This window comes from Microcaecilia unicolor, chromosome 9, assembly GCF_901765095.1.
Source record: "Microcaecilia unicolor chromosome 9, aMicUni1.1, whole genome shotgun sequence".
NCBI lineage: Eukaryota > Metazoa > Chordata > Amphibia > Gymnophiona > Siphonopidae > Microcaecilia > Microcaecilia unicolor.
Genome location: NC_044039.1, coordinates 33,104,571 through 33,130,615, shown reverse-complemented (window position 1 = coordinate 33,130,615; position 26,045 = coordinate 33,104,571). Strand labels below are relative to the sequence as shown.

General features: G+C 43.3%; 2 protein-coding genes across 4 annotated transcripts in view; one reads left to right on the top strand and one right to left on the bottom strand.

Annotated features, from left to right (window-relative positions):
• LOC115477775 (dihydrofolate reductase-like) overlaps positions 1-849 on the top strand; it is a 38,248-nt gene extending 37,399 nt beyond the window's left edge. For both annotated transcript variants that reach the window (XM_030214850.1, XM_030214851.1), the window contains one exon: positions 478-849. In XM_030214850.1, the coding sequence (XP_030070710.1) occupies positions 478-565 (88 nt within the window). In that variant the 3' untranslated portion in view covers positions 566-849. The remainder of the gene's footprint in view (positions 1-477) is intronic.
• A 5,622-nt stretch (positions 850-6,471) lies between these two features.
• Positions 6,472-26,045, bottom strand: part of LOC115477957 (cystine/glutamate transporter-like) — a 58,538-nt gene continuing 38,964 nt past the window's right edge. For both annotated transcript variants that reach the window (XM_030215116.1, XM_030215117.1), the window contains exons 9-13: positions 19,242-19,345; positions 17,887-17,983; positions 15,530-15,679; positions 11,917-12,094; positions 6,472-6,806 (exon numbers count right to left, since the gene is read on the bottom strand). In XM_030215116.1, coding sequence (XP_030070976.1) covers positions 6,742-6,806; positions 11,917-12,094; positions 15,530-15,679; positions 17,887-17,983; positions 19,242-19,345 — 594 coding nt within the window. In that variant the 3' untranslated portion in view covers positions 6,472-6,741. The remainder of the gene's footprint in view (positions 6,807-11,916; positions 12,095-15,529; positions 15,680-17,886; positions 17,984-19,241; positions 19,346-26,045) is intronic.

The following is a 26,045-nucleotide window of genomic DNA, read 5'->3' as shown; positions in this document are numbered from 1 at the left end:
ATACGCCTAGAAAGTTGTGCACGTAAATTCTAATTAAAGCCAATTTGCCGCTAATTGGTTAAGTATTAATTACCCACACTAATTGGTTTGATTAATTAAGCTGTGTGTGCAGTTTGGTGGTGCGGCCAAATTAGCATGCACAACTTAAGGTGCCATATACAGCATTTTGGGGGTTGTATTTTTCTTTCTCTAAATATCTTTAGAGCTGTTTACTACATAGTTTCACACTTCAACCTTACCAAAGAATCCAGTCTGCCCAAAATAAGACTCATGACATCATTGCTTCTGTAAATGTAGAAGACTGGTGCAGAGCTACAAACTATGATTTAACACTTCTTGTATCCCACCTCTCCCCAATTATGGGCTACAGAATGATTCATAAGGAATGCCATCAGTTATATATTAATTTTTGTAAAAATAGCACACTAGCTGAGCTGAGAAAACAACAAATTAGTAACCAAAAATTTTGTTTTACAGATTTCCTGGCATTCCAACAGGAATTCAAGAAGAAAATGGAATTAAATATGCTTTCCAAGTATATCAAAGAGATGTACTGTTCACATAGCACAAAATTCTCTTGCATAAGACTGAAATCAAATGATAATGGATGATCATTAGTAATGTTTAGTATATAATGATTAGTCAGTTTAGGAATATCTAGCAAAGTACTGCTGTGTGTATTTTGGCTTGCACAATGAGGCTGATTTCTACAGTTTGAAAGGCCAATGTTCTGCCACACATCTCAGATACATTTCACAGAAAATGCTGGACTGTTTCATATTTCCTAGAAAATTAAGGGTATACAGCCCAGAAAATGTCATTTTGTGTAGTTTTCCATGTTTATGAGAATTTTCTGGAGTATTGTGTTCAGTTTTGAAGGCCGTATCTTGCTAAGGATGTAAAAAGAATTGAAGCGGTGCAAAGAAAAGCTATGAGAATGGTATGGGATTTGCGTTACAAGACGTATGAGGAGAGACTTGCTGACCTGAACATGTATACCTTGGAGGAAAGGAGAAACAGATGTTCAAATATTTGAAAGCTATTAATCCGCAAACGAACCTTTTCCGTAGATGGGAAGGCGGTAGAACTAGAGGACATGAAATGAGATTGAAGGGGGGCAGACTCAGGAAAAATGTCAGGAAGTATTTTTTCACGGCGAGAGTGGTGGATGCTTGGAATGCCCTCCCGCGGGAGGTGGTGGAGATGAAAATGGTAACGGAATTCAAAAATGTGTGGGATAAACATAAAGGAATCCTGTTCAGAAGGAATGGATCCTCAGAAGCTTAGCGGAGATTGGGTGGCAGAGCCGGTGGGGGGGGGGGGGGGGGGGGGGGGCTGGTGGTTGGGAGGCGGGGCTAGTTCTGGGCAGGCTTCTACGATCTGTGCCATGAAAGTGGCAGATACCAATCAGGGTTGGGTGTACACAAAGAGTGGCACATGTGAGTTGTCTTGTTGGGCAGACTGGATGGATCGTGCAGGTCTTTCTCTGCCGTCATCTACTATGTTACTATGAATTGATATGGGAATGTTGTTGTCATTTCCCATAATCATTTCAAACAAATGCACATTCCTGCAGAGTCAAGGTGTTTGGCCACCTATAGAGTGACCATGTGAACAGTAGAAATATTGCAACATAAGACAGTGGGAAGGTGGAGAGGGCTTGAGAAAAACCAGGTACGCAGGTTGATCATAAATCACTAAAACACTTTATTTGTCTAAACTGAAGTTCACCACAGGTGCATTGCAACCACAAAGGTCTTTCCTAAGACCAATTACACGTTCATTGAAGCAACGTTTAATTTTAGTGATTTCCCATCACTATTCTCACACTCTGTTTCAGACACATTAACAACTCTTGAACCCTGAGGCAGGCACTCGGTGCTGAAACACAGGGTCATGTTGGGTGTTGCATGTTATTATACGAATAAAGTGTTTTAGTGACTGTCTTGTGTTGTGCTACGTTCTATATGGGATTTTTTATCGGTTTCTTTTTCTCAACAGTAGAAATATTCCCATTGTCATTGTGGATGGTTCTTTTCTCAGCAGCTCAACTGTGAATCTTTTTTAGAATTTCTGATTGCTGTCTCCAAAAATCCAAGTGATACAAAAGTATTGCAATTGTACATTTACTTGTACATTGAAGTACCTCTACTTCAGGAAGCAGGTGGAAGCCTGGCTCTTCTCCTAAACCTTTAATACACAGGGTGACTGACTGTACCCTCATTCTGCACCTGGACTACCTTGCTGTATGCACTGTAACTTAGATCAGTTCCTTATCTCTTGCTTAACTATACAAAGAACTTGGCTTGAGTTTAGCTAACCATCTAATTATCCTTAACTGACTCTGTACTATGCATCTTGTTTTCATCATGCACCCAGATAGCAATTTTCTACCGCATGGCGCATGCCCAGCAGTAATCGGCAGAGTATGCGCGCTGACGATTACTGCCCAGTTAACGTGCGAGACCTTACTGCTAAGTCAATGGGGTGGTGGTAAGGTCTCATGCCAAAAATGGACGCATGCTGGTTTTAGTTTTTCCGCTCATCCATTTTCGACCACAAAAAAAGGCCCTTTGTCCAGGCGCTGAAAAATGGACCTGCGCGCATCCAAAACACAAGCCTACACCAGCACAGGCCATTTCTCGGCGTGTCTTAGTAAAAAAGCTAATAAATCTTCATATCTAAAAAAAAAAAAAAAAGAAGTTTGTTCTATAAATTGCCACCAGCCCCTTTGTAGTGTTTGAAATATGAATCCCGCTTGATCTACAAGGTTTTGCTGGTATTGAGGATCCTATTCAAGACAGGAACATTGCATGAGAGGAGGATTTGTAGCATCTTGCACTTCTGTGTGCATTGTATTATCACTTCAGAAATCCTTTTTAAAAACGTGTCCTTTTATCAGTCATGTTATAGTCCCTGAGCTATATAGTAAGCTGTACTGTAGAAAATCATTAACATCGTGTCTATGTTAGTTGAATGTTCTAATGATTGCTTATTAGGTGTATCAATAGTATTATGCTAGCATTGTATTATATCTCTGGTATTTGAATTCAAGTGCAGTAAAATGTGTATATTTTTGATAGTGTTTCACGGTAGTTCTATTATTAGGTTTCAATTTACTGTTTTCAAGTTTACCTCAGAAATTGTATTTGTGTTTATACTTGGTTATTTTACTATTGTTATGCTGTTAACAAAATTGTAAGTTTATGTTAAATGTTGTACACCGTCTTGGGTGAATCTCTTCATAAAGGGGGGTAATAAATAACCCAACAAATAAATAAATAAAATGTGCCACTTTAAGAGATGTGCAGATTTGTCAGGAAACAAAGTTTCTGCTTTAAAGATGCGAAACAAATGGATAAACACCTTTCACTTTCATATGTCCACCATACAGAACTCAAGATTTTATATAGCATTCTCAGATCTATTAAGAACATAAGCATTGCCATACTGGGACAGACCAAAGATCCATCAAGCCCAGTATCCTGTTTCCAGCAGTGGCCAATCCAAGCAGTGGTGTGCCGGAGCAGGCTCTCACAGGCTCGCAAGAGCCGGTTGTTAAGTTTTTAAGAATTTTGGGAGCCGGTTGTTAAAGCAGGGCCCTCCATGGCTTCTTTAACAACTGGCTCCCAAAATGTGGGCTTGGGCCCCCTGCTGAATTATCTTGTACTTTGCTGGTGGGGATGCTGAGCCCTGCAAGCCAAGTAAATAGACTACTGCTGCTCCCTGCTCCTTGTTTCCAGCTCTGGGTAGCAGCTGTCGAGCATGTGAGAGAAGTTCCAGCATGTTGCTCAGAGCAAGACGTTAGGAGTGGTGGCAGTCCATTTACTGGCTGCCAGCAAAGGTATGCCTAGCGTGCCCGCACTAAGGGAGGAAGGAGAGAGAGGCAAGTGTTGCTTCCCCCCCCCCCCCCCCCTGCCCGGGCCACCCCGTCCGGAGAAAGAGCCTGTTGTTAAAAATTTACCAGCACACCCCTGAATCCAAGTCACAAGTATGTGGAAAGATCCCAAGAGACTGCATTATGAATGTTCTTCAGACTTTTTCAAAGTGACACAGATAGCACAATCAGCATGATATTTATTTTCATTTCAGACAAAACAACTACTTTGTTTGAAAGGGACATGGTGCAATAGCACATTTGTAGTCTATTATTTACCTGGAACTTTGACTTTGAGTAAAATTGCATCCAATCTTGGTAAATGGTAGAAACTGATTGTATGTGGTTAATGTTAATCTTATGTTATATTCCTCTCAACACCTATTATAGGTTCGGAGTGGATCACAATTCAACTTAACCAGTCAATAAGACTGGGAGCTCACAATTGTAAGATTCCGCAAAATTAACATAAAATATCAGCATCAAATCGCTGTCTAAAAATGTTCTAAATAACTCCATTTTAAAAACTTTACAAAAAAAAACCCAAATAACAACATGATTGAGATTTCACCAAAACTGGTAATTTTGAGAGGCCTGATATGGAAATGAATCTGTAAAGTGTTTCTTTGAACATATAAATGATGGAACAGAGAGGTTTAAATTATTATATTCAGCATTTGGAACACTTCCAGAGGGGTAACTGTGTTAATTTCTAACAGAGGCGTAGCCAGACCGGCAAGAGGGGGTCCAGAGCCCGAGATGAGGGGGGAACATTTTAGCCCCCCCCTGGCACAACCAACCACCCCCCCCCCCCGCCATTGCCGCCGCCGCTGCCGCCACCAACTTTGACCCCCCCCCCTGCCAACGACCCTCTCGACCCCCCTCCCGCCGCCAACTCGCCGTCGCCGGGTATAAATGTTCATAAATAAATTTGGGTAGTTAACTGCTGGACGTCAGACTCAGAAACAGAACGAAGGAAGAAGACCTCGGCTGGCGGGGGTTAGGGATCCCCCGCCAGCAAAGGTAGGCGGCGGCAGGAGAGGGTTGGCGGCAGGAGGGGGGGTCGAGAGGGTCGTCAGCGGGGGGGGGGGGTCAAAGTTGGTGGTGGCAGGGAGGGTCGGCAATGGCGGGGGGGGGCTCGGCGCCGCCAGGTGGGAGCTAAAATGTGCCCCCTCACCTCACCTCACCTTGTGTTTCAGCTGTTCCTGTAGTCCCGCCCTCGAGGGCGGGACTACAGGAATAGCTAAAACAGAAGCAAAAGAAAAGGCTGACGGAAGCGGCGTCCCTGCGTGCAGGAGGTAAAAACTTTTAAGCACACAGCTCTTACGAAGGGGAGGGCCAGAGAGGGGTGGAGTGGGAGGGGGGTCCTGAAACAACAGAAGGGGGGAGGGGGGTGTTTGCGGCACCATTATCGTCGACGGAGCTCCTTCAGCAGCACTACCAGTAATTCTCACCTCCAACGTGCTTTCTTAGCTGGGACTGTGGCTCCCTCGGAGTTGGTCTGCTAGGGTCACGTCATAATGCGGCCAGTGACGTCAGTCTGATCTACGGAGCCTTCCTGACCAACTCCGAGGGAGCCACGGTCCCAGGCAGGTCAGAACGTTGGAGGTGAGAATTATTATATAGGATGTATGTTTAGAAACAGCACTGAACAGGTTCTGTATAGGCAGTCTAAAAACTTTTAAAATAAATAAATGGAGTAGCAAAATACAAATTTGGGAGTTATAATCATCAGAAAGGAAGCCCACTGCAAGCATTGAGATAGAGGCTGGAGTCACAGGAATTTCCTGATTGCTGAGATGGGGTTGCATAGAAGAAATATTTAGGAAGCACTGCCTATAGGGTTTCATTATTGGCCTGGTAAGATCTAGTTTAAATGTGTGAGGTTCTAAAATTGCTTTAGCATCCTACAAATCTGCTGTTTTTTAATGGTACTTGCTTATATACATATCCAATAAAACAGAAGAAACTGATCCTCGCAGAAAATCAAACAATTGAACAACAACAGCGAAGATGACACACAAAAAATAAGAAAAAAAAGAGAAAAAGAAAAAAGAAGAAAAAAACAAAAAATGTGAAAAAACAAGACGACACTTCAAATAAAAAATGTGTTTTTTAAATATCGTAGAATTTTATTGAAAGGTGATATGACTCAACACGGCTGTGTTTCGGCCCAACTGGCCTGCTTCAGGAGTCTTTACACCATATATGTATTTTCTTGAGTGAGAGACACAGCTACAGATAGCTCCGGATCTTTTGAGTTTAGTAGTTCAATACGGAGACCGTTCAAAGTCGGTACCTACAGAGTCTATTAAGACTCCGTTGCTCAAATAAAGTTCTGGTTTCCAGAATATTCTGCATATTAAGGTTCAAAAAGACAAGAAAATACATATATGGTGTAAAGTCTTCTGACGCAGGCCAGTTGGGCCGAAACACAGCTGTGTCGAGTCATATCACCTTTCAATAAAATTCTACGATATTAAAAAAAAAAATTTTATTTGAAGTGTCGTCTTGTTTTTTCACATTTTTTGTTTTTTTCTTCTTTTTTTCTTTTTCTCTTTTTTTTCTTATTTTTTGTGTGTCATCTTCGCTGTTGTTGTTCACTTGCTTATATACAGCATAAATACCTGGCTAACTTGAGTCTCTGGTTTAGCTTTCTCATGGGTGATTTTTATAAGGTGGTTTAATGCACTCTAGAGGTATAATATCATTATAGGTTTTATTTTTTATTTCATGATTGCCATATGGTCCAGTTAGTTGCCAACTTAACATAAAAACTAAATATATATAGCTATTAGCAATTAAAAATTTACATGAATACAAAGTGCCTCTTATGTATGTAAGATGGGTTGTATGGTGTTCTTTTAGTAGGTTCGGATCTCCTGAGGGATTACCTGCATCAGTACTTGCAGCTTCTCTGTGATGGAATCTAGAAAATGCATTTAAAAAATACATAAACATAGCATTATATTATTGTTTCTGATATGGAATAAATCTGCTATATTATCTCAGCGAGAAAATCAAAACCTTTTTCTTCAATTCATTGTACTCTAAGACCTTCCAAATATATGTTTCTTATTTCTGGTTATTTTGCTTCTTGCAGTATATATGCCCAGATCCAGCCCTTATCACACCCCTGACATGCCCCCTTATGATCTGAATGCACTTCTGATGGACTTCATAGAAAAACGTCTAAAAATTGGTTTTGAAAATACCAATTTGGACATTTTTGTGAGAAAAACATCCAAATGCAGATTTATGCCATTTTGGGGGCATTTTCTCTTTTGAAAATGAGCTCCATAATATAGCATATATTAAATATACAAGATAATGACATTTTATTTATTTATTTATTTATTTTATTTATTTGTTACTTATATCCCACATTTTCCCACTCATGCAGGTGCAATGTGGTTTACAGAGAATTAAATAAGAGTACAAACTTAAAAGCTTAGGCAAGCATAAAAGAAGCAAATAGGAGGGGAGAAACTAACAGCGTGAACTAGGCAGGGTAAGGGACAAGGGATGCATCAATCAACATGGTAAGTTGAGGGGTAAGTCTTAGCAAAGAGGAATGTCTTTAACAACTTCTTAAAAAGGGCATGGTCCACTTGAGCTTTAAGGTGACGAGGTAACGTGTTCCAGTGTTTGGGACTCCAATAACGGAAGGACGAGGCGAAGATTTTCTTGTACTTGACACCCTTACAATTCGGAAAATGGAGGTGGAGATAGGACCAAGCAGCAGGGTTGGCATTTCTAGGCGGAAGGTCGATCAAGGGGAGCATGTAATCCGGGGCAGCCCCATAGATGATTTTATGTGTTAGGGAGCAGATCTTAAAAGCAATGTGCTCCTGTACAGGCAGCCAATGAAGTTTAAAGCGCAGGGGTTCGGCGTGTGCAAAACGCCTTTCTCTAAGGATGAGCCTCGCTGCAGTGTTCTGAGCCGTTTGGAACGTTTTCAATAAGGAGGCCTGGCAACCCACATAAATACCACTACAATAATCCAGATGGGATAGGACAAGCCAGTGGACAAGGGTACGAAACAAGTCTCTGGGAAGGAGGTATCTGATGCGCCGAAGCCTCCACATGGCCTGGAACATTTTTTTGGAGACCAAGTGTACATGATCAACCAGCTGGAGATGTGAGTCCAGATGCACTCCTAAAAGTCGCAGGCTGTTGGCAATCGGGAGGGCAGAGCCCAGAACTGGAAGCATTGTGTCAGATACATGAGCGTGCGTGGACGAGAGGATGAGACAATGAGTTTTTTCCCTGTTTAGCCTGAAGCGGAACACCCTGGCCCAATGTTCTAAAGTGGAGAAACAGGCATCTATGAGGTTGGCAACTTCTGATACTGTGGAGTGAAAAGGGATGTAGACTGTAATATCATCCGCATAGATGAAAGGGTTGAGGTCCAGGTTTGCAAGTGCTGTGGCTAAAGGCATCATCATAATATTAAATAGGGTAGGTGAAAGGGGAGAGCCCTGAGGGACCCCACAGGAAGCATTCCACGGTTCAGAAGTGTAGGAGTTCACCATGACCTGGTAGGACCTTGAAGTCAAGAAACCCTTGAACCAATGCAAAACTGGCCCTCCTATACCAAAAGAGTCCAGTAGATGGAGCAGGAGTTCATGATCCACCATGTCGAAAGCGCTATTTTGGTGCCTAAGTTTACAATTGTGGAAATGTTATTTTAGCACCTAAGTGGTATTCTACAAATAAACACTCAAATGTCATACCACATATTTATAAGGGGGGGGGGGGGGGCTTCACATGGCTGGAGCATGGGCAGGCCATAGGCAGTCACTTAGGTGGGCAACTTTAGACTACTGTACATTACCTGCATAGCTGCTATAGTGAGATGCCCCCATTTATGCTAGCTCTACGGCAGGGGGACACTAATATTGGGTATCAAATGTGCATTAGTATTCAGTAAGGATATTTAGGCACCCAAGTGCCCATATAAGAACATAGGAATAGCTGTACTGTGTCAGACCAATGGTCCATCTAGCCCAGACAGAACCCCAAAGAGTAGAAAGATCCCAGAATCCCAAAAACAATAGCAAGATGCTAGAACCCCAAAGAGTGGCAAGATTCATGTTACTAGTCCCAGGGACAAGAAGTAGCTTTCCCCATGTCTAAATATCAAACTATGGACTTTTCCTCCAGGAACTTGTCCAAACCTTTTTTAAACTCAGATTCGCTGACCACTGATGCAGGATAGGCTGTCACCCTACGTTACCTGGGTACCTAAATTGCACCTGAATGAGCACCCAATAAAATATATATATTTAAATAGTGTGCACTTGGTAGTTAATGAAATTCAAGAGTCATTTATTTCATTGTTTAATTTGACATCTGTCATTGAAAGAATGGGAGGAGATGTGGAACTTTTGAGCAGCATATCGAGTGCAGTTTGCCTTCATATGTCAGTTATTAGATGTGACCCACTGGTGTGTTTGTTCAGCATTCTATCTACCCACAAGCAACCAAAGCAAACAACCTATGGTTTACAGCCCTGTAAAACTAAAATGTTAATATACCTAAATGGCTTATAAGAACAATTGACTGCTACATAAGGGTAAAGTGAGGAGCTGGAGACTGTGAACATTAGCTGAGAAATCAGGTGGTTAAAAAATCCTCACTTCATCCAAAATAAAATATGTGGATGGGCATAATCGAACGGGGCACCCAAGTTTTCCTGAGGACGTCCTCGCAGGATGTCCCAGCGAAGAGGCGGGGAAACCCGTATTATCGAAACAAGATGGGCGGCCATCTTTTGTTTTGATAATACGGTCGGGGACACCCAAATCTCAACATTTAGGTCAACCTTAGAGATGGTCATCCTTAGAGATGGTTGTACCCGATTTTCGGCGATAATGGAAACCGAGGACGCCCATCTCAGAAATGTCCAAATCCAAGCCATTTGGTCGTGGGAGGAGCCAGCATTCGTAGTGCACTGGTTCCCCTGACATGCCAGAATACCAACCGGGCACCCTAGGGGGCACTGCAATGGACTTCAGAAATTGTTCCCAGGTGCATAGCTCCCTTACCTTCAGTGCTGAGCCCCCCAAAACCCACTACCCACAACTGTACACCACTACCATAGCCCTAAGGGGTGAAGGGGGGCACCTACATGTAGGTACAGTGGGTTTCTGGTGGGTTTTGAAGGGCTCACATTTACCACCACAAGTGTAACGGGAGGATGGGCCTGGGTCCGTCTGCCTAAAGTGCACTGCACCCACTTAAACTGCTCCAGGGACCTGCATACTGCTGTCAGCTGGGTATGACATTTGAGGCTGACAAAAAATATTTTTAAAGTTTGGGTTTTTTTTAGGGTGGGTGGGGGTTAGTGACCACTGGGGGAGTAAGGGGAGGTCATCCCTGATTCCCTCCAGTGGTCATCTGGTCAGTTCAGGCACCTTTTTGAGGCTTGGTCATAACAAAAAATGGACCAAGTAAAGTCACCCAAGTGCTCATCAGGTACGCCCTTCTTTTTTCCATTATCAGCCGAGGATGCTCATGTGCTAAGCACTCCCCAGTCCCGTCTTCGCTATGCTTCCAACACGCCCCTGTGAACTTTGGTCATCCCCGTGACAGAAAGCAGTTGAGGACGCCCAAAATCGGCTTTCGATTATGCTGATTTGGGCAACCCTTGGAGAAGGATGCCCATCTTCCGATTTGTGTCGAAAGATGGGTGCCCTTCTCTTTCGAAAATAAGCCTGTTAGGGAACAATTTTATAACTGGGCATCACAAGTTAGGCACCTAGAGGCACGCTGAATGCGAATTCTATAAAAGCATCTGGGGGCCAAGAGTCTATCGTAGAATACTAGCATAAGTTGACATCTCCCTGCCCACATTTACACATGCTCACTTTCACCATGTCAATAGCAGGTATAAATTCATGTACCTAATATGGCACTTTAGAACGTAACTTACAGAATAATATAAATGTTGTTCTGCTCATGTCCTTCCCATGCTCCTCCCCTGTGAATTTATACACTAAGACAGTGGTTCCAAAACCTGATCCTGGAGGCTCCCCAGCCAGTCAGGTTTTCAGGATATCCACAATGAATATTCAAGAGAGAGATTTGCATGCAGTGGAGGCAGTGCATGCAAATCTCTCTCATTAATATTCATTGTGGATATCCTGAAAACCTGACTGGTTAGGGTGCCTCTAGGAGGAGGTTTGGGAACCACTGCACTTAAGGGCTAGATTCTACATATGGCACCTGAAAAATCTGAGCGGAAAAAAATACACCTAGGCATATTCTCTAAAGTACACTAGTATATAGAATACGCCGAGCGACTCTCCAAGTGACTAAATTTGGTCACATCAATTTAGCCAAAATCCCAACTTCTAAATTAGATGTAGAGCAGGTGTATTTTATAATAATGTGCATAGATTTTAGAAATGCCCATGCCCCGCCCATGGCCATGAACCCCCTTTTCAACTATGCAACTTAGAATTTACGTGCACCACCTTACAGAATACACTTGAGTTATGCACGTAAATCTTATTGCCAATTAGTGCTCATAATTACTTGTTAACATCCAATTGGCAGTGCTGATTAGCTAGTTAACTAATTAAGTTACACGCATGGTTATAGAATGCACCAATTTCCACACGTGCCATTTATAGAATAGCACTGAGTGTGCACCTAGCACTTACGCAGGCAAGTGTGCACTTAAATTTAGGTGCCAAGATATAGAATGAAGGGGATTGTGCATTACTTGGATAAGTCATGGATAAAGGGAATGGGATTTGATATACTGTCTTTCTGTGGTTACACTCAAAAGTGGTTTACATATTATATACAGAAACTTATTTTGTACCTGGGGCACTGGAAGGTTAAGTGACTTGCCCCAAGTCACAGGGAGCTGCAGCAGGAATTGAACCCAGTTCCCCTGGTTCTTAAGCCACTGCATTAACCATTAGGGTACTCCTCCACTCTTGCTACTGTCCTCTGCTCAAGCTAAAGTGAGATGCTGGAGAAATGCCTGTCATTCATCCTTGCCCTTTCCCTACCCTTTTACTTACTGAACATGCCAGTGCAGCTGCCTGACCGTCGGGACTTGTGGACCAGCAGATAGTAAACTGGTAGACCAGTGAGGGTGATGGCACAGCCAATGCCCGTGTTCACAGGATCACTGTATAGAGACATTGTCACAATGAAAATACACATTGCGCTGAACACACAAGGGATAAACAGGGGCACCTGGAGGAACAAAAATCAGAGAATAGCAGGAGTCAATAGAATGAACGCTAGGTCACACATCTAGTAAAATGAAAGCTAGACAGTAGATGCACCACCAATTGTAATGTTATGCTGTCAAATCGTCTCAGGTTCCTCGTTTCACTAAAAGTAGTGTCACTGTCTATTATTTGTTTCGTGTTCCAAACTACATTAGCCCTGCAGAGCTCAGTAATTCACAAAGAGAAGGGAACCATAGGATAGAAATACACTGTACTTAGTTGGCTTTCTGGTCATATTATAAGACTGTTATCCTTGAAATGTCCTGAATTATAGCAGAAGCCCGCCTTCGTTAAGGGAAACTCAATAGCCAGTACCAAGTGGTGCTCAGATACTTCATTAAGATGCAGTAATTTTGATTATTCATTTATAAAATATATATTATCCCAGGGAAAGCAGCACATATGTGATATGGGGATTTATTTTCCAAGTGCTATTTAAAAAAAAGAAAAAAAGGAAGGGAGATGGGATTTGATATACTGCCTTCTTGTGGATACAATCAAAGCAGTTTACATAGTATATACAGGTGCTTATTTTGTACCTAGGGCAATGGAGGATTAAGTAACTTGCCCAGAGTCACAAGCAGCTGCACTGGGAACTGAACCCAGGTTCTCAGGTTGCTGCACTAATCATTAGGCTACTGCATGTTTTGGACATGCAGAAATCAGTGTACATACATTTATAATGCATGCATGTCTACATTCCAATTTTAGAAAGCCACCCAAAACCTGAATATGTGAATTTGGCAAGTGGGCATGGTCTGGGTGGGACCAGGGCAGGGCACAACACAGAGATACACGTGAATTCCCTATTTCAGAAAGGGAATATGCATCTATGTTGGGATTTAAACCTGCTCTGGAGGATGTCTAAGTTAGAGAAAGCTGTTCATTTTGTGCTGTTCTTCCCTGGAGGGATCAGAGGTGATATTCCCCTTAATTCCTCAGTGCTCCTCCCCCTCCCCCCCAAAGGTAGTGCAGACACAAGATTTCAGCCTCTGTGACAGCATCAAAAAGCATAGACATGTATGTTCTGAAACATCAATGTACACATTTATGTTGCTGTGTTGACCCTGTTGATATTTTATTTGTATGTACCACATGTAACTGGTACATACAAGTCCATTCCTTAATATATTTTAGAAGAAACAAAAACAAAGAACACAAATTTCCACAGGAAACCACACAAACTGCATAGGAGTGGAATAAGCCAACCACGATGTCCAAGAAGATCAAAGTCTATTCTTCTAAAAAGAGGTGCTAACACAACAAACCCAACACGGGCCATGTTTCGACATGCAAAGCCTTATAAGCCAGCAAAACAGATATACATAGTGGTCAACGTCAAAATGCCAATAAGAGTAATGAAACTCACAGCACACAATGCTCAACATTAGCAGATCCTGTTCTAAAATTACTACCAGACCTCGAGATGTCCGAACCTGGCTATCTCAATTCCCATTTGTACATTCTTTCTAAACTCCACCTCATATTCACATGGAAGTCAATTGTATAAATTGGCATCTAGAGGTACTCCCCTCTTATGCATATCAAAGACACCTATTCAATAAGGTAGCACCTAAGTGCCTAACTAAAAAGGTGCATACACATGGGTGTGTCTCCCAGTTATGTGTGTAGTTTATAGGATAACTATCAATTATACACATCACTTGGTGCACTTAGGTATAGCAACTTACGCCTGTCATCGACATGGCATAAGAAGGTACACCTAAACATGGGCTCTCTGATGCCCACTTATGCTAGTATTCTATAACAGAATCTTGGCACCAGCACTGATGCACCTAAACTGAGGTGATAATATGTAAAACTGGTAAAAAAGGCCCGTTTCTGACACAAATGAAATGGGCGCTAGCAAGGTTTTCCTCGGAGTGTGTATGTTTGAGAGAGTGTATGTGAGAGTGACTGTGTGTGAGAGAGAGAGTGAATGTGCGAGTGTCTCTTGGTCTCATACACTCAGTCTCACAGAGAGTCTGTCTCACACACACTCTCTCGCACACACTGTATCTGTGTGAAACACACACTCTCTCTCTCTCACACTGTGTTTCACATACGCACTTGCACACACTCTCATTCTCACACACACACTTTCTCTCTCACAGGCACACTCGCACCCAGACTCAATCTCTCTCTTTCACACAGAGTCTGGGTGCAAGTGTACCTGTGAGAGAGAGAGAGTGTGTGTGTGAGAATGAGAGTGTGTGCAAGTGCGTATGTGAGACACAGTGTGAGAGAGAGAGAGAGAGTGTGTGTTTCACACAGATACAGTGTGTGCGAGAGAGAGAGAGTGTGTGTGAGACACAGACTATGAGACTGAGTGTATGAGACCAAGAGAGTATGTGAGTGACTGTGTGACACATAGAGAGTGAATGTGAGACAGTGTGTGAGAGTGAGAGAGAAAGACATTGAGTGTGAGAGAGAGAGAGAGTGTGTGTGTGACAGAGATACCCCCCTCTCTCTCTGGTGTCTGAGCGTTACTGTTCAGGACGCTGAGCTCTGGCTGTGCTTCAAGGAACTGACCAATCCTATTTAATAGAATGCACTGCCAACATTCTGAAGCCGAGAAACCTCGTGTGATTGGTCACTTCTGCTTGTGACGAACCCGGAAGTACGTGATGTCAATTCAGGAGATGGATACAGAGAGCAAGAATACCTCAGCCATGCTGTCAGCTTCAGAATGTTGGAGGCGCGTTTTATTATATAGGATGGTTGCCATAGTAAAGAACCCTGTAGGACAGAGGAGGGGCTGCTTCTACACTGCATGTGAAAAAGGCAGGGAGTCGTGATGTTGGGGGCGAGCATATATAGAAATGTTGTTTCAGACTATCCCCCCCCCCCCCCTCCCATCTACTTGGCCTCTTTTAGTTTCCCCTCCCCTGCTAAAGTGCTTAGATCTAAACCAGTAGTTCCCAACCCAGCCCTTGGTATATAATGAGCCAGTCTAATTCTCATAATGTTCACAATGAGCAGAGATGAGATAGATTTTCATTTAATGGAGCCTTGCAAGCAAATCTATCTCATGTTTGGTTCATTGTAGGTGTCCTGAAATTTCCACTGACTGGGTGTTTCCCAAGGACTGGATTGAGAACCATTGACCTAGACCAGGCTTCCCAAACTGTGAGTCAGAAGAACCCTAAATGAGGTCATAAAACCCACATTTGGGTCACGACCTGGGTGGGCTCTCTATAGATACATCACTATTCTGCACCTCTGGGAAGGTCACATGATTCTATTTGGTGCAATCATAGGGTCACATCCACAAATAGATAAGTACGTTCTGGTCTAGACCCATCACTGTACAAATGCTACAATGTTTCTCTGCAGAAACTCAGTTATTTGGCAGTTCTTTTGTAATTAGCAGGTCCATCTGTCCTTACTGAGTTACCTTAAATGGTCTGGGTAGTTCAGGGTGGCGGTAGCGATGGATAACAAGCCCAAGGGTTACCAATCCCATAAAAAACCAACGGGAGAAACTGTAGAAGTTCAGCAGCCCATAGATATCTCCCATAAACACCATCAAAAAGATTAGAGGCATCTGGAACAAACAAATTCAAATCTGAGTAAAAGGTATAACATCCAGAACTACCAGGCTCAATCTTCCACCATTTAGGGAGTCTTTTACTAAAGATTTACTGCAGGTTATCTGCTACAGGACTCATTTTATTCCTATGGGTCCTGCTGCAGATAGCATGTGCTAATCTTTAGTAAAAGATCTCCTTAGTTATAACTGTATTTTGGCTAGGTAATTGTTTCTAGACACAGGTTTTCTCCCCCATAACCAATCAGGAGGCTCTGAGGCTGATTTAAGCATTTTGCCAAGGGTAAAATGAACCTTCGAGGTGAACCAACGGACCTGAAAACAATCAACGAAACATCGAACTTCCGTAAATCTCTGAAGATGTATCTCTTCAACAAAGCCTACAAAGAGAACCCTTAGCTTAACTTTACTACTCCGCCAAACTACCTAGCTCAGAAAATCATCTTTCTATAACTATCTGCTTAGATCTCTCTCCCTATCTATAATCTTTTTGCATTACCCATTGTATTTGACATCCTGGAATGGTTACGCCATAACAGGTTAAGCCACATTGAGCCTGCAAATAGGTGGGATAATGTGGGATACAAATGCAATAAATAAATAAAAAAAATAAATAAATATCACAAGCTAAGGAAACTGATTTACTAATTATTATGGCTTTCCAGATCCTTGTCTTGGTGCTTCTGTGTTTTATGCATTTCTAGAAAATGAAGTCGTTTTTTTCCCATTTTTATGGCTCTACATCAGTAACTTTAGCCCATAAAGTTCAATATTAAAAAGACAAATCTCATTACTATCCTTTCATGCACCTTTCTTAGGCAGGCAGGCAGGCACTGTGTAGCATCAGAATTTGAAGCCTGAAAATTAGCAGCTTCAAAGTTAGTTTCAAACATCTGCATGTTTAACAGTTTCCCCTCCCCTTCCATCCCCTCCCCTCGTGATCTAGTGGTTAGAGCACCACGCTTGACATCCAGGGGTGGCTGGTTCAAATCCCACTGCTGCTCCTTGTGATCTTGGGCAAGTCACTTAACCCTCCATTGCCACAGGTACAAACTTAGACTGTGGGCTCAACAGGGAAATATCCAGTGTACCTGAATGTAACTCACCTTGAGCTACTACTGAAAAAGGTGTGAGCAAAATCTAAATAAATAAGATTCTGGAATCTTAAAGAGTGACAAGATTCCATGCAGAATCTCAAAGAGTAGCAACATTCCATGTAGAACCTCAAAGAATAGCAAGATTCTGGAGTGGAGGAGTGGCTTAGTGGTTAGAGTACCAGTCTTGTAATCCAGAGGTGGCCAGTTCAAATCCCACTGCTGCTCCTTGTGATCTTGGGCAAGTCACTTAACCCTCCATTGCCTCAGATTGTGAGCCCTCCTGGGACAGAGAAATATCCAGAGTACCTGAATGTAACTCACCTTGAGCTACTACTGAAAAAGGTGTGAGCATACTCTAAATAAATATTGAACATTCTACATGGAATGTTGCTGTTATTGGTGATTCTACATGGAATGTTGCTGAGTGGAGGAGTGGCCTAGTGGTTAGAGCACCGGTCTTGCAATCCAGAGGTGGCCAGTTCAAATCCCACTGCTGCTCCTTGTGATCTTGGGCAAGTCACTTAACCCTCCATTGTCTCAGATACAAACTTAGATTGTGAGCTGTCCTGGGACAGAGAACTATCCAGAGTACCTGAATATAACTCACCTTGAGCTACTACTGAAAAGGTGTGAGTAAGATCTAAATTAAATAAATACAAATTTCTTGTCCCTTTCCATCACATCCCCTCACTCATGCTCCCATCATGGCTTGTTAGACAGGTTGGCACCTAAGTCTGCATTTCCTTTTCTGCTGCCTAGGCTACCGTCTTACTTTGTACTGTGCAGAACATCATCCTATTATGTGGTTCAAAGTATGAAAGTGGCCCCAGGCAGCAGAGGAGGAGGAAGTGGCCATGGCCTGAGGTACCACACTGCTGCTGTTTTCATCTTAACAAGCAGAGATCAGCACAAGGTGAGAGGAGGAAAAGAAAGAAGGATCACCACCCACATAATCACTCTGGCATCCAGTCCCCTGTGGCATTTCTAAACAGAATGAGGAATTTCATGATGAGGGGGACAGATTTTGTGGCCTTTCCTGCAGCCATAGAATTATGAGATACCAGGTGCCCTGGCTGCAGGTAAGGATTCGAGCAGTCTTTTTCTTACCATTAGTATGAGAGCTGGGAGAGGGGTTTGTCTTTGGATATGGATCATGGAGAAGAGTGAAGGCCACTGTCCCTCCCTCGAAGCTGCAAACAGCATCCTGTTGGAATGAGTAGAATGCATTCAAGAAAGTTAGAAGCCATTTCCCAGCACCGGATAGCTCTAGTGATCCAGTCAGGTCTGGAATAAGCTTTAGACAACAAAGGCAACTGTTTGGGGCACCAAAATTTGAAGGGACTTAATATCTGAGTGGAAGACTACTACTACTATAAATCACTTCTATAGCGCTACCAGTCGTACACAGCGCTTTACAATTGAACATGAAGAAAAGACAGTCCCTGCTCAAAAGAGCTTACAATCTAAATCAGGACAGACAGACAGACAGGACCAATAAGGATAAGGGTAGGACAGACAGAAGGACACATAGGGAAAGGGACTATTGAAGAGAGGAAGACAAGATAAAGGTTACGAGCAAGTGACAAGTTAGGAGTCAAAAGCAGCATCAAACAGGTAGGCCTTTAGCCCGGATTTGAAGGCGGCCAGGGATGGAGCTAGACATAATGGCTCAGGAAGCCTATTCCAGGCATAACGTGCAGTGAGACAAAAGGAACAGAGTCTGGAGTTAGCGATGGAGGAGAAGGAAGAGGTGTCTGATTCCATTTACCTCACGACCCTACTTGGAATAATGCTGCTTTAAAGGGCTACCACCATAGCACTTTGGCCATCTTTCTGTTGTCCACTCCTATGGTTTCCAAAATCTGGTCCTGGCTCCAACATCAGACTTACACTTTCCTATCACTTTCTTGTTCTCCACACACAACTAAAGCTAGAATGTAGCACATCCCAATCATAAGAGAACCATCTGGCTACAGTCACCACTTCATCTTCAATAAAGGAAATTATTGTTTCTAGGAGCACCATCATCCATGTGTCAACCCCACAAAAGCTAGATGAAAGGGAAGAGTCATTTCCAACTTTACTTTCCAGTAACATTATTCCTAAATGTTGTCCTTTTCTTTTTGCTAAAAATAGGAGAAAAAAATATATATATTCAGTCCTTTTGAAACCGATTTTTGAAATAATTTCCAACTTTGCCTAATGCAGGAGGTGATTCAATCATCTGGATTCCATCAAGGAGGGGGCAGAAGCATAAGCCATTTTACTGCCTTAGAGGAAAGAAATAGCTGCTAATGAGTCCTGAATATCCCTATCGGGGCCCCTAAATATTATATAGTTTCAACATGAGGTCACGTCTGGGACACTGCCAAATAATATTCAAGTCTAAAAATGGAGCAAGATCTGTGTCAGATTTTAGCATGAGAAGTCTATTAATAGAATAATGGGATTTTTCTCCTAACCTCGAAGATGCAAAGATTCCACCATTTAAGGCTCCAAAGCAAGACAGCGCAACCAGAATGGGAATCACAGAGGAAAACCCTTTGAGGGTTCGATCTGCAAAGCTCTAAAAGCAAACAAAGAATATATTTTATTGCTGTATTTTACATTCCTTAGATCCACTTTGACGGGATGTCACGCTCTAATAAATTTGTACAGATTTATTTATTTAACACGCTTACACCACTTTCCCCCAAAAGGTTTGCAAAGTGATTTACAAAAACATTAGAAAAAATAGAAAACAACGTAAAATTATCAAAAATAACATGCATACCAATTAAAAAGCTGAGCTTTACAATGTTCACTAAGATGTTCAAATCAAGTAGAAGAGCATTCTACAGTGCTGACCCAGTATGTGAAAAGCTCCATTACTTTCACCTCTTCTCTCCAGGTGGAGAATTAATTTCCCATCCTTTCTGTGCAGCTTTTACTACTGCTTGTACCATGCAAAGAATCCCAGTGATCACTGAGGGAATGTATGTCATACAAAGTAGAAAGACAAGCCAACAGACTGTGTTCTCAAAAACTCCCTCTATGACATATAGATATCAACTCCGCAGCTATTCACATACTCAGACACATTTTATGTTCAATCATTTTTATTGACAACATTACTTAACTGATACACCACAAGAACAGTACAATGATATAAACCGTAGAAAAGCAATGTTAATATAGCATATTTGTCAACCAGCAATACATGAACCATTTCTCTCCCCAACCCCACCCTCCCTACTGCCTTGGGACAGGCTGGATGTGCGACACATCCCCAACAAGGTCCACAACCTATTCCCATAATCTCCTGAGATGGATCCTGTGGGAACGACATACCATTTCAAACCGACAGCTTAGTATGTTGAAAGTAAAGAAGAAAACAAAGGTCTGAGAGAACCCATCTCAATGTCCGTGATGACACCCTACCACCCCCGTCTCCCCCCCCCCCACCCATTAATCCCCCCTTGCTCCACCCCAAGTAAGCTGCATCAGAAATTCAGAATATGACTTCTCCCTCTAGAGGGCAACGTCAACCATAGAGGTTCCCACTGCTCACGGAATCTTGTTACCGGGACGCTATCTAAAGAGTGAATGCTACACCTGTCCAATCTCATTTGTTGGATTAATTGTGCTCTCCAAAGGACGGGGGGGGGGGGGGGGGGGGGGGCCCTGGCCTGATATTCAAGATCTTAGAATAGTAGAGAGCAAAAGATGGCCAATTGCGCAAATTGTTTGAAACCTGCAGCGGGACTGCTGTGTAACTATATTTATTGAAGAGAAGCAAAGGGTCATACACCAGAGTACAGCCCCATAGTTGGTCCATTGAGCATAGAATGCCCCCCCCCCCCCCCCCCCAGAATTGTTGGATGGGGACACAGCCAAAACATGTGCCCCAGGGTTGCCAAATCTCTCCTGCATTTGGGACAGGATCCATCACAGGATTCAATTACTCGAGATGCTCTTTTTGGTGACATGTACATTCTTAAAAGAAAACTGTACAGCCTCTCGCACTGTGGGACAGACAGTCACATCCAATACAGATTTCTTATGAATGCTTTGCATAGATTGGTTGTCATTGCACAACCCAGGTCCTCAGACCAGCAGCGGGCCAAGCGCACATAATCCAATTCTGTGGCAGTGTCCTTCAGTTGCGGGCAGGGGCGTAGCTATGGACCCAGGCCCACCCGATCTCAGCTCAGGCCCACCCAGTTTTACAGCAGCTGAACAGCCATAGCCTTAATTTCTGCCCAATCTGCTGTCGGCCCACTCAGCCACCTCCCGCCTGTTTTTCTCAGCAGTCGCACTCACTGGCAGCTCCTCCTTGGCTAGAAGCCAGACCACATGTAATCTCGCACAAAAGTCTTGCGGAGTTGTGGCCAGCGCCACGTACGCGCGCCAGCGCCATGCACGTGACCACACTGCCATCTCTCCCCCCCCCCCAGCCTGGTCAGGGCCCACAGTGGGCAGTTGCACAGAGCATGATGGTGCCACACCACACGCAGCGTCGCATGGGAAAGGTCACGGTCGCGGCTCCAAGTCCACCCTGTGCCCTGTCCTGCCGGCTGGGTCTATGATTTTCAGTCAGTTCTCTTGGGGAGTCAATCAATCACAGCAGCAGCAGCACTCCCCCGCGGCCCCACACAGCTACGGGAGCCAGGTAATAAATACATATGTAGTAAAAAAAAATTTAATGTGTCATGTATTAAATTGATTTGTGTTTGTACTCAAATACTTGCTGGTGGTGGTGGGCTTCTGGGTGGGGTAAGCACTTCACTGCCTAAAGCAAAAAAGGTATATTTAATCATTAAAATATACCTTTTTTGGCCCTAGGTAGTGAAGAGCCCACCCCCACCCAGAAGCCCACCACCAGCAAGCATTTTGATTACTCTTGTAACCAAAATGATGGCTCTGGTGGTGGGCTTCTGGGTGGGGTAGACTCATCACTGCCTAGAGCAAAAAAAAAAAAAAAGTATATTTAATCATTAAATATATCTCTTTTGCCCTAGGCAGTGAAGAGCCCACCCCCACCCAGAAATTCACCAACAATAAATGTTAATAGTGCCCAGGTTAATTTTTAAAAAGTTGTCTATTTCTCATGTTGGTGGGTTTTTGGGTGGGGATGGTCTCTGCAGTGCCTAGATTAAAATGAAAAAAAAAGTGTAGGCGGTTTTCTGTGGCTGGACCGGTGCGGTGGAGGTGGGCTCTGCAGTGCCCAGAACATTAAAAAAGTCTTATATCTAATGCCATGGGGATGGGTAGGGAATGGAACAGGGCTGACGCTAGGCAACAGGGAGAGGTGGGGTGGTAGGATAGGGCTGATGCTTAGCTATGGGATGGATGGTGGGGAAGGGAAGGATTGATACTGGGCTACAGGGATGGATTGGGGGGGGTGGTAAGGTAGAGAAAGGAAGGGCTGATGCTAGGCTGCTGGGATGGATGGGGGGGTTGAGAAGGGAAGGTCTTTGTTTTATGTTTTTTGTAATATGTTTTAAAATTATGTGTGTTGAATTGTGATCTGCTTAGAATTGCAGATAGTGTGGCATAGAAATTTAGAAAATAAATTAAAAAAATTCTAATTTTTGGTCCTTTATTCTGTAATTGAAGAGGGTTGGTCTGTGGTCTGCATGTGACCGAGCAGGTGAGAGTTTCTGCTGGCATGTAGTTTGTATGGGGATCTATGAGTCTGACTTTTCTGGTTTTTCCAATGGGATGCGTATTGCTGTTGTGTATATTCACTGCTGCCTTTTTAAAGGTACTGTTATTGACAGTTTGCAATATAGGCTCTAAGAAGCCTCCTTGCAGGATTTAGTGTTACTTCACAAAGTACTGGCAGTGATGGGATTTTGTTATCATTATTTAGATGCTACCAGAATTTGAATACATTGTTATATGTCATTGCTGTAATTATAATGCAGGATCCTGTCATGTGCGTTGAGATGTTTGCCATTATTGTAGACTTACAGTGGTGGAAATAAGTATTTGATCCCTTGCTGATTTTGTAAGTTTGCCCACTGACAAAGACATGAGCAGCCCATAATTGAAGGGTAGGTTATTAGTAACAGTGAGAGATAGCACATCACAAATTAAATCCGGAAAATCACATTGTGGAAAGTATATGAATTTATTTGCATTCTGCAGAGGGAAATAAGTATTTAATCCCACTGGCAAACAAGACCAGAATTATAGCTACGTCTTGCAAGGTTCCGCGTTAGGAGTTACGGATCAAGAAAGGGATCTGGGTGTCGTCGTCGATGATACGCTGAAACCTTCTGCTCAGTGTGCTGCTGCGGCTAGGAAAGCGAATAGAATGTTGGGTGTTATTAGGAAGGGTATGGAGTCCAGGTGTGCGGATGTTATAATGCCGTTGTATCGCTCCATGGTGCGACCGCACCTGGAGTATTGTGTTCAGTACTGGTCTCCGTATCTCAAAAAAGATATAGTAGAATTGGAAAAGGTACAGCGAAGGGCGACGAAAATGATAGTGGGGATGGGACGACTTTCCTATGAAGAGAGGCTGAGAAGGCTAGGGCTTTTCAGCTTGGAGAAGAGACGGCTGAGGGGAGATATGATAGAAGTGTATAAAATAATGAGTGGAATGGATCGGGTGGATGTGAAGCGACTGTTCACGCTATCCAAAAATACTAGGACTAGAGGGCATGAGTTGAAGCTACAGTGTGGTAAATTTAAAACGAATCGGAGAAAGTTTTTCTTCAGCCAACGTGTAATTAGACTCTGGAATTCGTTGCCGGAGAACGTGGTATGGGCGGTTAGCTTGACGGAGTTTAAAAAGGGGTTAGATAGATTCCTAAAGGACAAGTCCATAGACCGCTATTAAATGGACTTGGAAAAATTCCGCATTTTTAGGTATAACTTGTCTGGAATGTTTTTACGTTTGGGGAGCGTGCCAGGTGCCCTTGACCTGGATTGGCCACTGTCGGTGACAGGATGCTGGGCTAGATGGACCTTTGGTCTTTCCCAGTATGGCACTACTTATGTACTTATGTACTTATGTACCTAATACTTGGTGGCAAAACCCTTGTTGGCAAGCACAGCGGTCAGACGTCTTCTGTAGTTGATGATGAGGTTTGCACACATGTCAGGAGGAATTTTGGTCCACTCCTCTTTGCAGATCATCTCTAAATCATTAAGAGTTCTGGGCTGTCGCTTGGCAACTCGCAGCTTCAGCTCCCTCCATAAGTTTTCAATGGGATTAAGGTCTGGTGACTGGCTAGGCCACTCCATGACCCTAATGTGCTTCTTCCTGAGCCACTCCTTTGTTGCCTTGGCTGTATGTTTTGGGTCATTGTCGTGCTGGAAGACCCAGCCACGACCCATTTTTAAGGCCCTGGCGGAGGGAAGGAGGTTGTCACTCAGAATTGTACGGTACATGGCCCCATCCATTCTCCCATTGATGCGGTGAAGTAGTCCTGTGCCCTTAGCAGAGAAACACCCCCAAAACATAACATTTCCACCTCCATGCTTGACAGTGGGGACGGTGTTCTTTGGGTCATAGGCAGCATTTCTCTTCCTCCAAACACGGCGAGTTGAGTTCATGCCAAAGAGCTCAATTTTTGTCTCATCTGACCACAGCACCTTCTCCCAATCACTCTCGGCATCATCCAGGTGTTCACTGGCAAACTTCAGACGGGCCGTCACATGTGCCTTCCGGAGCAGGGGGACCTTGCGGGCACTGCAGGATTGCAATCCGTTATGTCGTAATGTGTTACCAATGGTTTTCGTGGTGACAGTGGTCCCAGCTGCCTTGAGATCATTGACAAGTTCCCCCCTTGTAGCTGTAGGCTGATTTCTAACCTTCCTCATGATCAAGGATTACCCACGAGGTGAGATTTTGCGTGGAGCCCCAGATCTTTGTCGATTGACAGTCATTTTGTACTTCTTCCATTTTTTTACTATGGCACCAACAGTTGTCTCCTTCTCGCCCAGCGTCTTACTGATGGTTTTGTAGCCCATTCCAGCCTTGTGCAGGTGTATGATCTTGTCCCTGACATCCTTAGACAGCTCCTTGCTCTTGGCCATTTTGTAGAGGTTAGAGTCTGACTGATTCACTGAGTCTGTGGACAGGTGTCTTTCATACAGGTGACCATTGCCGACAGCTGTCTGTCATGCAGATAACGAGTTGATTTGGAGCATCTACCTGGTCTGTAGGGGCCAGATCTCTTACTGGTTGGTGGGGGATCAAATACTTATTTCCCTCTGCAGAATGCAAATAAATTCATATACTTTCCACAATGTGATTTTCCGGATTTAATTTGTGATGTGCTATCTCTCACTGTTACCAATAACCTACCCTTCAATTATGGGCTGCTCATGTCTTTGTCAGTGGGCAAACTTACAAAATCAGCAAGGGATCAAATACTTATTTCCACCACTGTATGTCTGATCATGTTTGATATGGCATACTATATTTACAAATATTGGGGTTTTTTTTCATTAAGTATGTATGTGGTTTATATTGATGCAGGGCAGCTGTTGGGCAGCATTCTAAGGCATTATTTTGTAGTATCCCAAGAAACACTACTCATACCTATATACATAGTGCCCACCCAAAAAGTCAGGCCTGGCTATGCCACTGGTTGCTGGTGGTGGAATTTTAATGGTACAGATTGCTGAGCCCCCAAAGAGAACATTTCAGTCAATACATCAGCAACATCCTCTGTCAAGTCTGTCCAACGTAGGGTGGACATATAATGTCGCAGTTGTAGATAAGCAAACTGCTGACCCCCCTGTTATACCAAACTCCTCATAGAGTTCTTTAAGAGGCTTTAATTGCCTTTCCTCATTGATCACCTGAGCCAAATAAATTATTCCTTTTTCTGTCCAACGACTAAAGACACTTCTCCCTTGTCCCGGGGGGAAATCTGGTTTATTACAGATGGGAAGTAGGGGGGGGGGGGGGAGTTTTTGCAGTGAAGTTATGCCTCAGACACATTTTAAATTCTGATACACCAAATGTAATTACATATATGTTCTCTTGTGGGAAATGTTCCTGATCTGTATAAAGCAGAATTTGCATAGATTTCCCCTTTCAGGTGAATTGTTCGTCTTTCTCTTGGAATTTGAGTGGCCTGTCTAGGAGGATGGGATGAGCCTAAGAGTCCTTGATATACCTACTGGTCTCTCTCCTATCCCCACTTTATATACAAACACAGACGCTACTTCACAACACACTTGATGAATACACTGAGTCACACCACTACATGTCAATCTTCGTTTGGGGTGTATGAGTCCTGACGTCCTGCTTTTGCCAACTC